General features: G+C 48.4%; 1 protein-coding gene across 1 annotated transcript; it reads right to left on the reverse strand.

Annotated features, from left to right (window-relative positions):
- Window positions 1-1,808: 1,808 nt before the first annotated feature.
- On the reverse strand, window positions 1,809-9,591 carry LOC119921237 (olfactory receptor 2G3-like). The gene is made up of 3 exons (XM_038741571.1): window positions 8,857-9,591; window positions 2,866-2,930; window positions 1,809-1,893 (listed from the first exon to the last, which is right to left on the reverse strand). The coding sequence occupies exons 1-3, from the start codon at window positions 9,589-9,591 to the stop codon at window positions 1,809-1,811; spliced, it is 885 nt and encodes a 294-aa protein (XP_038597499.1).
- Window positions 9,592-13,871: the final 4,280 nt, after the last annotated feature.

The following is a 13,871-nucleotide window of genomic DNA, read 5'->3' on the forward strand; positions in this document are numbered from 1 at the left end:
CGATATCGAAGGGTAGGAATTTGAAGCCAAGAGAGGTGCGACCGGGGAGGTAGATGAGGAATTCTACTGTGAGCTCCATGTGGGACAGGGACTGCATCCAACCTGTTTAACTGGTCTCTACCACAGTGCATAGAACAGTAGGTGACACATAATTGCAATTGTTAAGCCCTTACTATGTGCCAAACACTGTATTAAGCACTGAGGTAGACAAAAGATAATCATGTTAGGCACAGTCCCTGTCCCAGATGGGGCTCACAGTCTTAATATTCATTTTACAGATAAGGCAACTGAGGCATAGAGAAATTAAGTGTCTTGGCCAAGGTCACGTAGCAGACAAGCGGTAGAACCTGGATTAAAGCCCAAGTACTCTGGCTCCTAGTCCTGGGCTCTTTCCACCAGTCAGTCATACTTACTGAGTTCTTACTGTGTGCAGAGCATTGTACTAAGCGCTATGGAGAGTACAATATGCTTTGTGGGAGCAGCATACTTTAGTGGAAAGAGCCCGGGTTTGGGAGTCACAGGTCTAATCCCAGCTCTGCCACTTATCAGCCGTGTGACTTTGGGCAAGTCTCTTAACTTCTTTGGGCCTCAGTTACCCCATCTGTAAAATGGGGATGAAGACTGTGTGCCCCACGTGGGACAACCTGGTTACCTTGTATCTAGCCAGGGGCTTAGAACAGTGTTTGGCCCATAGTACGCGCTTAACAATACCATTATTATTATTACAATACAACAGCCTAACAGTATAACATTACCTTCCCACAAAGAGCTTACAGTCTAGAGGGGGAATCAAGCCACGCTTCTCTTCAAGTAAGCAAACTAAGTACTTAACAAATACTATTATTAATAGTAGGCATATAGAAGTGATGGGCCAGTCAATCTTTTTTATTGAGCGCTTACTGGATGCAAAGCACTGTACTGAGCGCTTGGGAGAGTGCAATGTAGCAGAGTCAGTAGACGGGTTCCCTGTCTGCAAGGAGCTTAGCTCGGGCTGTGGACCCTTTGTCCTGACAATTCTCCATCTGTCCAGCGGAAGCTCGCTGCCCCACCAAGCCATGGTCCACGTCTGCACGGTGATCGAATCCCACTCAGGGCAGGAGGTAGAGAAAGAAGGAATCTGAGGCGTTCCTTCCAACTCAGCAATTTCATCTTTCTGACAGTGCCGTCCTTGGGGTGTTGCTCAAGTTCTCAGTATGGACTTCCGGGCAGATGTCAGACGATATGACCAACCGCACGGCGGTGACGGGATTCCTGCTGCTGGGATTTTCAGGGGTCCGGGAGTTGCAGCTGGTACACGCCGTGCAGTTCCTCCTGGTCTACCTGGCGGCCCTGATGGGGAAACTCCTCACTATCGCAGTCACCGCCTTAGACCGGCGCCTCCACACACCCATGTACTTCTTCCTCAGGAACGTGGCCCTCATCGACCTCTGCTACGTCTCCTTCACCATCCCCACATCCATCCTCAACTCCCTCTTGAACGTGAACTCCATCTCCCTGCCGGCTGGCGCTTCTCATACTTTTCTCGTGATTTTATCGTTCTTTCTCGTGATTTTCTTGGCAGGAACCGGAGATGGCCCTGCTGACCGTCATGTCCCATGCCCGCTTCGTGGCCATCTGCCGCCCCCTGAACTTTGAAACCATCATGCACCACAGGGCCTTTGCCAACATGCTGGCCGCCTCCTGGCTCAGCAGCGCTCTGAACACTGCCCTCTAACCGACCAGTGCTTTCTCTCTGTCTTTCTGTGGCCCCAACAGTGTCCCCCAGTTCTTCTGCGACGGTCTCCAGTTGCTGAGGCTCGCCTGCTCCTCTAGCCAAGGCGCGAAAACCTGAGTTTAGCCACGACCATTCGTTTACCCTTCTTCTGCTTCGTGGTCTTCATGGTCTCTTGCACGCTAAACGTCCGGGCCATTTTGGGGATGCCAGCCGCCGAGTGCCTGGCCACAGTCTTCTCCAACTGCATGACTCACCTCGCCGTCGTCACCCTTTTCATCACTTCTGGCTCCTCTGCCTACTTGAAGCCGATATTCTACTCCCCCTCGGTGCTGGAACTGACTCTGTCCGTGTTCCACTCTGTGGTGTCCCCCACCCTGAACTCCCTCATCTACAGCCTGAGGAACCGGGACATGAAGGCCGTGATGGAAAAACCTTAAGGGCAGAAGCCGCCCCAGGGAACCTTCCTTTAGCTTGCCAGCTCCTAGGCAGCAGGTGTGCTGTCGATGACCGATGCCCTGAAATAAAAATAATAATTGTGAATAATTACAGTATTTGTTAAGCACTCACTGTGTGCCAAGCACTGTTCTAAGCGTTGAGGTAGTTACAAGGTAATCAGGTTGTCCCACGTGGGGCTCACGGTCTTAATCCCCATTTTACAGATGAGGTAACTGAGACAGAGAAGCTATGTGCATTGCCCAAGGTCACACAGCATACAAGTGACATAGTCGAGATTAGAACCCACGTCCTCTGAATCCCAAGCCCGTACTCTTTCCGCTAAGCCACACTGCTTCTCATGAAATTCATTCATTCAATCGTATTTATTGAGCGCTTACTGTGTGCAGAGCACTATACTACAATTTGACAACAGAGAGAATACCTGCCCAACAACGGGTTCAAATCAATAGATTGCCAGGGAGTCTTGATGAACCTTGGACAAGTCGCTTCACGTCTCCGTCCCTCAGTTACCTCATCTGTAAAATGCGAATGAGAATGGTGAGCCCCACATGGGAACCATCTTGTATTTATCACAGCACTTAATACCGTGCCTGACAGGTAGTAAGCGCTTACAGATACCATTAAAAAATCTACTGCACATTAAAATTACCTTTTGCATTCTAAACCATCAAGACATTATTGAGCAGGGAACAGACGCTGAGATGTCTTCTTTGTTTTCTGGCGGCTTTGTGAGTTCCGACGAGAGGTGGAAATTCCGATACTGTGGGAAGAAGCGCAGTCTTGCATGTCCGCAGGCTTCAGAGAGAATCAGGAAGGGAGTGGATTTGTTCATGGACTGGAAAAGCAGCAATACATCAGTTAATCAATTGTATGTATTGAGCGCTTACTGCACTCAACTAAGCACCTGGAAGAGTACAATATGAGAGAATTGATAGACATGTTTACTTCCCACAAACAAGAGCCTAGTGGAACGAATATGGGCCAGGGAGTCAGAATTAATCAGTAGGATTTATTGAGTGCTCACTGTGTGCAGAGCACTATACTAAGCTCTTGGGAAAGAACAATGTAACAGCAAATGAACACTTTCCCCGCCATACCTGGGTCCTAATTCTGGCCCCGCCACTTGTCTTGGGGACGTCACTTAACTTCTCTGTGCCTCGGTTTCCTCACTTGTAGAACAGGGATTCAATGCCTCTCCTCCCTCCCGCTTAGACTGTGAGTGCTCTGTAGGGGGAGATGGACGGTGCTTGACCGTATTACCGTGTATCTACCCCAAGGTTCAGCACAGTTGGCTCAGAGTAAGTGCTTAACAAGTGCATTTTATTACCTTCCCTGAAATCAAAACCTTGTTGTCCCAGTCCGTTGCTTACTGATCTTCATGACCCAGAAGCAGCATGGCTTAGTGGATAGAGCCCGTGCCTGGAAGTCAGAAGGTCATAGGTTCTAATCCTGTCTCTGCCACTTGTCTGCTGTGTGACCTTGGGTAAGCCACTTCACTTCTCTGTGCCCCTGTTACCTCATGTGTATAGTGGGGATTAAGATTGTTAGCCCCACATGGGACAAGGACTGTGTCTAACCTGACTTGCTTGAATCCACCCCAGCACTTACTGTGTGCCTGGCACATACTAAGCTCTTAACAAATACCATAATTGTTATTATTATCGTTATTATGACTCATAATAATTAACCTTTTGTTGACCTCCCACATTCCACCTCTTGCCAATGGGTCACACATTCTTGGGGGACAGAGGCAGGGATTTTTTAAATATTCTTTATTAGGTGCTTAGTATGTGTCATACACTCTTCTTAGAGCTTGGATAGATATGAGTCAATGAGGTTGGACAAGCCCGTTGTTGGCTAGGGACCGTCTCCATATGATGCCGACTTGTACTTCCCAAGCGCTTAGTACAGTGCTCTGTACACAATAAGTGCTCAATAAATACGATTGAATTAAAGAATGAATCTCATCCCACATGGGGCTCACAGTCTAAATAGGAGGCATAACGGGAGAAATAAAGCACAGACAAGTGAAGTGACTTGCCTAAGGTCACACAGCAGACAGGTGGCCGAGATGGGATGGGAAAACAGGTCCTCCATCTCCCAGGCCTGGGCTTATTCCATTAGGCCATGCTGCTTCTCATGGTAAAACCTCACGAAAGGCAATGACTATCAAATCCCCATTCACACAGGATTCATTTGGGTCCACCTATTAGGAAACATTTCTAGCTACTCACAGATTTATTTCAAAAGAACGCAGTGAGTTAAGGCTGAGATCAAAATTTCAACAGTTTTCAATTTTCAGGATTGAGAACAGATTAAGTGTGCAAATGAACTGCTAGTTCTCCGTCACTGAAACTTTGGTAAATTAATCAAATCACCTGTAAATAAGGCACATGGAACAGGAAGAGGTTGGTCCTACGAATGGAACAGATTAGTCCTATGAACAATATTAATATTATCATAACAATTAATAATACGAATAGTAATATTTACTATTTATTGGCGCTTATAATAATGCTTGACACATAGTAAGGCCTTAACAAATACCACTAAAATAATTATCCTGCACTTACTATACGCTAATCTCTGGGGTAGGTACAAGGTTATGAGATTGGAAACAGTCCCTGGCTAAGACAGGGTTCACAAAATCTATCTTAACCCCATTTTACAGATGAAGAAACTGTTGCTCAGTAAGGGAAATTGACTTTCCTAAGGTCACACAGTAGACCAGAGATTTGAACAAGGGTCTCCTGAATCTCATGGCCACTAGGCAATGCTATCAATCAATCAATGAATCAATGGTATTTATTGAGCGCTTACTGTGCGCAGAGCACTGCACGTAATCAATCAATCAATTAATCAATCGTTTTTATTGAGCGCTTACTGTGTGCAGAGCACTGTACTAAGCGCTTGGGAAGTACAAGTTGGCAACATATAGAGACAGTCCCCTACCCAACAGTGGGCTCACAGTCTAGAAGGGGGAGACAGAGAACCAAACCAAACATATTAACAAAATAAAATAAATAGAATAGATATGTACAAGTAAAATAAATAAATAAATAAATAAATAAATAGAGTAATAAATATGTACAAACATATTTACATATATACAGGTGCTGTGGGGAAGGGAAGGAGGTAAGACGGGGGGATGGAGAGGGGGACGATAGGGAGAGGAAGGAGGGGGCTCAGTCTGGGAAGGCTGAGGGGTGAATGAGAGAGCGGAGTTGAGGATGACACCAAGGCTGCGGGCCTGTGAGATGGGAAGGATGGTAGTGCCATCAAAAGTGATGGGAAATTCAGGGAGAGGGCAGGGTTTGGGAGGGAAGAGAAGGAGTTCAGTCTTGGACATGTTGAGTTTTAGGTGGCGGGCAGACATCCAGATGGAGATGTCCTGAAGTCAGGAGGAGATGCGAGCCTGGAGGGAGGGGAAGAGAGCCAGGGCAGAGATGTAGATTTGGGTGTCATCAGCGTAGAGATGATAGTTGAAGCCGTGGGAGCGAATGAGGTCACCAAGGGAGTGAGTGTAGATCGAGAACAGAAGGGGACCAAGAAATGACTCTTGGGGAACCCCCACAGAAAAGGGATGGGAGGGGGAGGAGGAGCCTGCAAAAGAGACTGAGAATGAATGACCGGAGAGATAAGAGGAGAACCAGGAGAGGACGGAGTCTGTGAAGCCAAGGTTGGATAGCGTGTTGAGGAGAAGGGTGTGCTCCACAGTGTCGAAGGCAGCTGAGAGGTCGAGGAGGATTAGGATAGAGTATAAGCCGTTGGAATTGGCAAGCAGGAGGTCATTGGTGACCTTTGAGAGGGCCATTTCCGTGGAACGTAGGGGACGGAAGCCAGACTCGAGGGAGTCGAGAAGAGAATAGGTGTTGAGGAACTCGAGGCAGTGCGTGTAGACAACTCGTTCAAGGAATTTGGAAAGGAATGGTAGGAGGGAGATGGGGCGATAACTGGAAGGTGAGGTGCGGTCAAGAGAGGGTTTTATTAGGATGGGAGAGACGTGGGCATGTTTGAAGGCAGAGGGGAAGGAACCAGTGGACAATGAGTGGTTGAAGATGGAAATTAAGGAGGGGAAAAGAGACGGAGCGAGAGAATTCATGAGATGAGAGGAAATGGGGTCAGAAGCACAGGTGGCCGGAGTAGCACTTGAGAGGAGGGAGGAGAGCTCCTCTGAGGAAACTCCTTGGAAGGATGGGAGAGTAGCAAAGAGTGTTGAGAGTCGGGGGGTTGGAGAAGGTGGGGGAGTGACTTTGGGGAGGTCGGACCTGATGGATTTAATTTTATTAATGTAGTACTTGGTAATTACTTGGGAATGCCCGATGGTACAGTATTCCTACTATTCCGTCTTGGGTTTTCTGCTCACCCATTGTGTCTCAACCCTAGCGGATATTTTCAGGTTATTCACCTCGATAGCTACATTGTTCCAAATTATGGCATATGACAACTTCAATTCGGGCTTACTTACAGTAGTCAATCAACCATCAGTGTTATTTATTGAGCACTTATTGCGCACAGAGCTCGGTACTGAGCACTTGGGAAAGTACAATACAACAGAGATGGTAGACACTTTCCTTGCCCACAACGAGCTACGAATCTTCATGGGAAGACAGGCATGAGAATAGACTGAGGAAAGGGAAATAGTAGGGGATTAAGAACATTTACAGTAAGTACTGAGGGGCTGAGATTAGTATCAAACACTTAATCGCATTTATTGAGCGCTTTCTGTGTACAGAGCATTGTACTAAGCACTTGAGAGAGTACAATAAAACAGAATTGGTAGACATGTCCACTGCCTACCAGGGAGCTCACAGCCTAGAGGGGAAAACAGACATCAATCAATCTATCATTGGTATTTGTTGAGCGTTTACTGTGTGCAGAGCATTTACTAAGCGCTTGGGAGAGTACAATAAAACAGATTTGGTAGACATATTCCCTGCCCACACCAAGCACACAATCCAAAGGGGGAGACAGACATTAATACATTCATCAGTGGTATTTATTGAATGATTACTGTGTACAAAGCACTGTACTAAATACTTGAGACAATACAGTATAACAGACAGTGTTTCTGCCCACAAGGAGCTTGCAGTCTTAAACGAGAAAGCAGGCATTAATCATAGTGAAGATGGGAAAGTTGATTAACACACATTCTGTACTGTAGAGTATCTCATCAATGGTTACATACCTCTAAGCCGTCACCAAAAAATGCCGGTCTCAGCTCTGCAACATTGCCAAGATCCGCCCTTTCCTCTCCATCCATACCGCTACCCTGCTCATTCAAGCTCTCATCCTATCCCGTCTGAACTACTGCATCAGCCTTCTCTCTGATCTCCCATCCTCGTGTCTCTCCCCACTTCAATCCATACTTCATGATGCTGCCCGGATTATCTTTGTCCAGAAACGCTCTGGGCATATTACTCCCCTCCACAAAAATCTCCAGTGGCTACCAATCAATCTGCGCATCAGGCAGAAACTCCTCACCCTGGGCTTCAAGGCTCTCCATCACCTTGCCCCCTTCTACCTCGCCTCCCTTCTCTCCTTCTATAGCCCAGCCCACACCCACCGCTCCTCTGCCGCTAATCTCCTCACCGTACCTCGTTCTCGCCTGTCCCGCCATTGACCCCCGGCCCACATCATCCCCCGGGCCTGGAATGCCCTCCCTCTGCCCATCCGCCAAGCTAGCTCTCTTCCTCCCTTCAAGGCCCTACTGAGAGCTCACCTCCTCCAGGAGGCCTTCCCAGACTGAGCTCTTTCCCTCCTCTCCCCCCTCGTCCCCCTCTCCATCCCCCCCATCTTACCTCCTTCCCTTCCCCACAGCACCTGTATATATGTATATATGTTTGTACATATTTATTACTCTATTTATTTATTTATTTATTTTACTTGTACATATCTATTCTATTTATTTTATTTTGTTAGTATGTTTGGTTTTGTTCTCTGTCTCCCCCTTTTAGACTGTAAGCCCACTGTTGGGCAGGGACTGTCTCTATATGTTGCCAATTTGTACTTCCCAAGCGCTTAGTACAGTGCTCTGCACACAGTAAGCACTCAATAAATATGATTGATGATGATGATGATGATGATTCAGGATACGAAGCTTAGGATTCCATGGATTTGTGTCCCGGGGGTATTTTAGTGAAGCAGTTTGGACTACTGGAGAAACCATGTGCCTGCGAGCCAGAGGACCTGGGTTCTAATCCTGACTCTGCCACGTACTGGCCGTGTGACCTTAGGCAGCTCACTTAACTTCTCTGCTCCTCAGTTACTCGATACCTGTTCTTCCTCTTACTTAGACTGTGTACCCCATGTGGGACCTGCTTATCTTGCACCTATCCCAGCACTTAGGTCAGTACTAGGCACATGGTAAGTGCTTAACAAATACCACAATTATGTTAGCTACCGGATTTATGTCCAGATTTCTATTTTCCTTCGGTGGAGAGTTGTCTGTTTTAGCTGCTACCTTTCCCGCCCTTCTCAAGAACTCTAGAACAATTTGATTCAAGATGTTGGCCTTTTTCTGAACTCTGGTCTTTTCCCAGAATCCTCTTCACTGCCCCCTTCACGTCGTTGTTCCTCAGGATGTAGATGAGCGGGTTGAGGGTGGGGGTGCCCGCGGTGTAGAAGAGGGTCAGAAACTTGTCCAAAGTCCCAGAGAAGGAGCTGTTGGGCCAGATGTAGACCACCTTGATGGACCCGTAGAAGGGAGTGACCACCAGGAGGTGGGAACCGCAGGTGCCCAGAGACTTCCTCCAGAACCGAGTTGACTTGATCCTCAGCATGGCCCGGGCAATGGATCCATAAGAAACTGAGATCAGGCTCAAGGGCAGGAGAATCAGGACCAAAGTGCCCACTATGAGCCGGATCTCATTGGCCCGGACGTCCACATATGCCAGCTTGAGCATGGTGGACATCTCACAGAGGACGTGGGGAAGTCTCCAGTGTCCACAGCGAAGCAGGAAGAAGATGACGGTGGCCTGAATCGTGGTGTTCTGCACCCCGCTCAGCGGGGCCAAGCCCACCGCGGCCCGATGGAGTCGCGAGTGCCTGACGGTGGTGTAGTGAAGCGGTCGACAGACAGCAGCGTGATGGTCCAAGGCCATGACGGCCAGAAGGATGCACTCCGTCGACTCCAGGGCCAGGGAGATGTAGAGCCGGACCGCACAACCGACCATGGTGATGGCCTTGGAGGGCCCCCGGAGGTTCCACAGAAGCTGGGGGACGATGCTGGTGGTGATGCAGAGGTCCACGAGAGAGAGGTAAGACAGTCGGGTCACCAAAATGACGGCAGTTTTGCCCACCAGGGATAGGAGGTAGAAGAGCAAGCTAACTGCGAAGAGGATCTTCTCTAACTGGGGCTGAGCCGAGAAACCCTCCAAGACAACGTACTCCCCAGAAGTGACATTCGACATCATCCTCATCCTTGTACGAAGAACAAGGGAGGCAGGGAGAGAGAAAGGATGAGAGAAAGAGGGAGAGGGGAAGAGAGGAAGGAGGAGAGAAAAAATGAGAGTGAGGGACAGAAAAATGAGTGAGGGCGGCAGGGAGGGAGAGAGAGAGTATGATGGAAAAAGGGAGTGGGAAAGAGAAAAAGGAGGGAAAAGTGAGAGTGAGTGAGGGAAAGAAAGAGGAAGAGAAAAAGTGAGTAAGGGAGTGAGGGAAAGAGAGTGCAAGGGAGGCAAAAGTGAGAGGGAACGAGAGAAGGAGGAGAAGGAGTGATTCAGAGAAAGTGTGAGGAGAGAAAAGCAAGAGAAAAGGTGAGGGAAAGAGAGAACGAGGGAGAGAAAAGGCAAGACAGAGAGAGGGAAAAAGATCAGGAGGGGGAGAATAAACGAGAGAGCAAGGGAGAGTGAAAGGGAGACAGAAAGGAAGAGGGAGGAAACCGAGCGAGTGGGAGAAAAGGGAGCAAGAGTGAGAGGAAGAGAAAAATAAGAGAGTGAGGAGAAAAACATAGAAGAGAGAAAAAGCCAGAGAGAGATTGAGGGAAAGCAAGTGTAAGGGAGTAAAAGTACGAGAGAATGAGAGGGGGAGAAAAGCAGGAGGGTGTGAAGGAGAGCATAAGGGAGAGAAAAAAATGAGAGAGAGAACGGGGTAACCATTCCTGAGTCCTAGAAGTCTATTCTATTTGCAAACATCCGCCAGGATTGTGGTCACATAATTCTACGTAATTGGAGAAGCAGCACAGCCTAGTGGAAAGAGGATGGTCCTGGGAGTCTAGGAGACCTTGGTCTTAATCCCGGCTCCGCCACCTACCTGCTGGGTGACCTCGGGCAAGTCATTTAACTTTTCTGTTCCTTGGTTTTATCATCTGTAAAATGGGAATTAAGACGATGAGCCCCATGTGGGACAGGGACAGTGTCCAATCTGATTATATCATATCTTCTCCAGCACAGAATATGGTGTTAGGTACATGGTAAGCACTTGACAAATACCACAATTATTATTATTATTAAGGAAGAACAGGAAAATTCCTGTTATATCCTGGGCTTATATTGAAATTCCCCTTCCCTGCCCCTCACCTTTCCCCTGCTCCTCTCCGGAGTCACCGGGCTGGGTAGCATCGACCTCTGCTGATAGAGAGGCTCACTCCATCTCGTCCGTCCTGGACGCGGGTGGCGGTGACTGAAAGGTCTGGGCGAAGGGTGAGGATCCTCCCTCCCTGTTCCGGCTCTCCGGCTGGTTGTGCCGTCCCCTCAGACGATAGCGGGGTTATTTCCTGGGGGATCCCCCTTTGGAGGAGGGGTCCGGGGATCCACTTAGACAGGTGACCGTCAGGAATCTTGGAAGGCCCGGACGGTCGGCTCTCTGTGGTCCCCGCCCTCACAACCTAAATTACTACCCATTCCCATGTGGGTCCCAATCTGGGACTCTTTTCTGAAATGACGTCAACGGACTAATGATCACTCCACAGGTGGACCTGAATGATAACTATGATTACTATGTGCCAAGCACTGTTCTAAGCGCTGGGGTAGATATAAGGTAATTGGGTTGTCCCACATGGGGTTCACAGTCTTCATCCCCATTTTACAGATGAGGCAACTGAGTCCCAGAGAAGTTAGGTGACTTGCCCAAAGCCACACAGCTGACAAGTGGAGTAGCCGGGATAAAGACCCCTAAAACTCTGACTCCCAAGTCCGTGCTCGTTCCACTAAGCCACGCTGCTTCTCAGTGAGGAGAATAATGAAGCCGGGGTCCCAAGTTTACCAGCTGTTTTCATGGAATGTCTATCACTGACCTGTTGACATCAGCCACGTCCGGGGGAGGAAGCTGGGAAAGTGGTAAAGAATCCTCAGTACCCCCCACCCCTCAGTTGTTCTCCAAATTTGCTGGCTGGGTCTTCCTCGGCCTCCCATCATGTAACGTTAGGCGAACCTCTCAAGGTTCAGTTCTGGGTCCCCTTATTCATTGACTGGTTGATTGATTTCCTCCCAATCTCTCTCTCTCTCTCTTTCTCTCTCTCTCCTCCCAATTCTTCCCGCACAGCATTTCCATAATCTGCCCTTCCTTTTCCATCCAAACTGGTTATATGCTGGTGCAAGCACTGATCATGTCCCCTCTCGACTACTGCATCCGCCTCCTCGCCGACCTCCATGCCACCAGTCTCTCTCCTCTCCAGTTCATAGTAAACCTTGTTGCCTGTATCATTTTTCTAAAACATCGTATTGCATATATCTCTCCACCCCTGTAAACCTCTCATTGGATATCCATTCCCGTCGGTAGGAACTTCTGATCATTAGCTTAGGGCATTCAATCGGTTCTTTCTCCACAATTCATCCTCTGCTTCCCCCACTACATCCCAATAGCCACACTTTATTACTCTCAATTTAATATGCTCACTGTGACATTCTCATCTCTTACATTACCAGTTGCTTTCCTACACACTCTCTTTTGCCTGCCCCGCTCCTACCCCCAACTACCACATCAGCACTTCCCTGTCATCCTAAGCGCTTGGATACTATCTCCCTTATTGTTCTTATATGCTTATCATTATTGCTTTCCCACACCTGTATTTTAGTTTAGTGTTTAGGTCCACCACTACATTATAAACTCTTTGAGAGCAGGGCTCACGCCTACCAACTCTATAACACTTTCCATGAGCTTAGTATAGTGTTCTCCACAGAGTAACCACTCAAGAAATACTACTGATTGCTTTATTGATATTCAGACTAGGGGTGTTCATTTTTAAACATCTGAGGGGACTGTCATGTACAGGTGGCTGCTAGGAAAAAGTGGATCAGGAAGGAAATATTCTTTCATTCAATCCATCGTATTTATTGAGTGCTTACTGGGTATCTTGTATTTCTCCCATGCAAATCTAACAGGGATCAAGGAAAGATCTATAACTTCTGATCATGAAGAAGGGCCTTCTCAGCCACAGCAGCACACACAAGAAAACCTTCCTGTCTTTAGATCCAGAGGACGGCTGTGAATCTGTACAAATCCGTGGACAATCCCTCTTAAAATGGCGGGGATGATTGGCACAGATGAACAGACGTTTTGTGCCAGAGAGGGAGCTGGGAAAGTGTACCTTTTAGGACCCTCCCCAGGGCAGATTTCACATCTTTATTCCTCAGGCTGTAGATATGAGGGGGTTGAGGGTGTGGGGCACCACGTTGTAGAACGCGGAGGGCAGCAGGTCAAGCGTTGAGGGGGAGTCTGAGGACGGTTAGAGGTAGGCGAATGTCCCAGTAAAGAAAAAAGCAATGACTATGGCGAAGTGGGACAGACATGTGGAGAAGGCTTTGGCCCGGCTCTCGGTGGCCGGCCTCCTCAGCACGGCCCAGAAAATGTGGATGTACGAGACGACAATGGGTATGAAGCAGACGATGGATAACACTACCCCTGTGGTCATGCCCATGTTCATGGCTACGTGGTCCTCGGAGCAGGAGATCTTCAGCATAGCGGGGATTCTTTCAATCTTATTTAGTGAGAGCTTACTGTGTGCAGAGCACTGTACTAAGCGCTTGGGAAGTACAAGTTAGCAACATATAGAGACGGTTCCTACCCAACAACGGGTTCACTGTTTAGAAGGGGGAGAGAGACAACAAAACAAAACATGTGGACAGGTGTCAAGTCGTCAGAACATATAAAGCTAGATGCACATCATTAACAAAATAAATAGAATAGTAAGTATGTACAAGTAAAATAAATAGAGTAATACATCTGCACAAACATATACACAGGTGCTGTGGGGTGGGGAGGGAGGTAGGGTGGGGGGATGGGGAGGAGGAGAGGAAAAAGGGGGATCAGTCTGGGAAGGCCTCTTGGAGGAGGTGAGCTCTCAGTAGGGCTTTGAAGGGAGGACGAGAGCAAACTTGGCGGATGTGCGGAGGGAGGGCATTCCAGTCCAGGGGAAGGACGTGGGCCGGGGGTCGATGGCGGGACAGGTGAGAACGAGGTACAGTGAGGAGGAGAGCGGCAGAGGAGCGGAGGGTGTGGGCTGGGCTGTAGAACGAGAGAAGGGAGGTGAGGTAGGAGGGGGCGAGGTGATGGATTGCCTTGAAGCCGAGAGTGAGGAGTTTTTGCTTGATTTGTAGGTTGTCAGGCAGCCACTGGAGATTTTTGAGGAGGGGGGTAACATGCCTAGAGCGTTTCTGCACAAAGATGATCCGGGCAGTAGCGTGATGTATAGACTGAAGTATGGAGAGACAGGAGGATGGGAGATCAGAGAGAAGGCTGATGCAGTATTCCAGTCGGGATA

This window comes from Tachyglossus aculeatus (genome assembly GCF_015852505.1).
Source record: "Tachyglossus aculeatus isolate mTacAcu1 chromosome 12 unlocalized genomic scaffold, mTacAcu1.pri SUPER_6_unloc_2, whole genome shotgun sequence".
Taxonomy (NCBI): domain Eukaryota; kingdom Metazoa; phylum Chordata; class Mammalia; order Monotremata; family Tachyglossidae; genus Tachyglossus; species Tachyglossus aculeatus.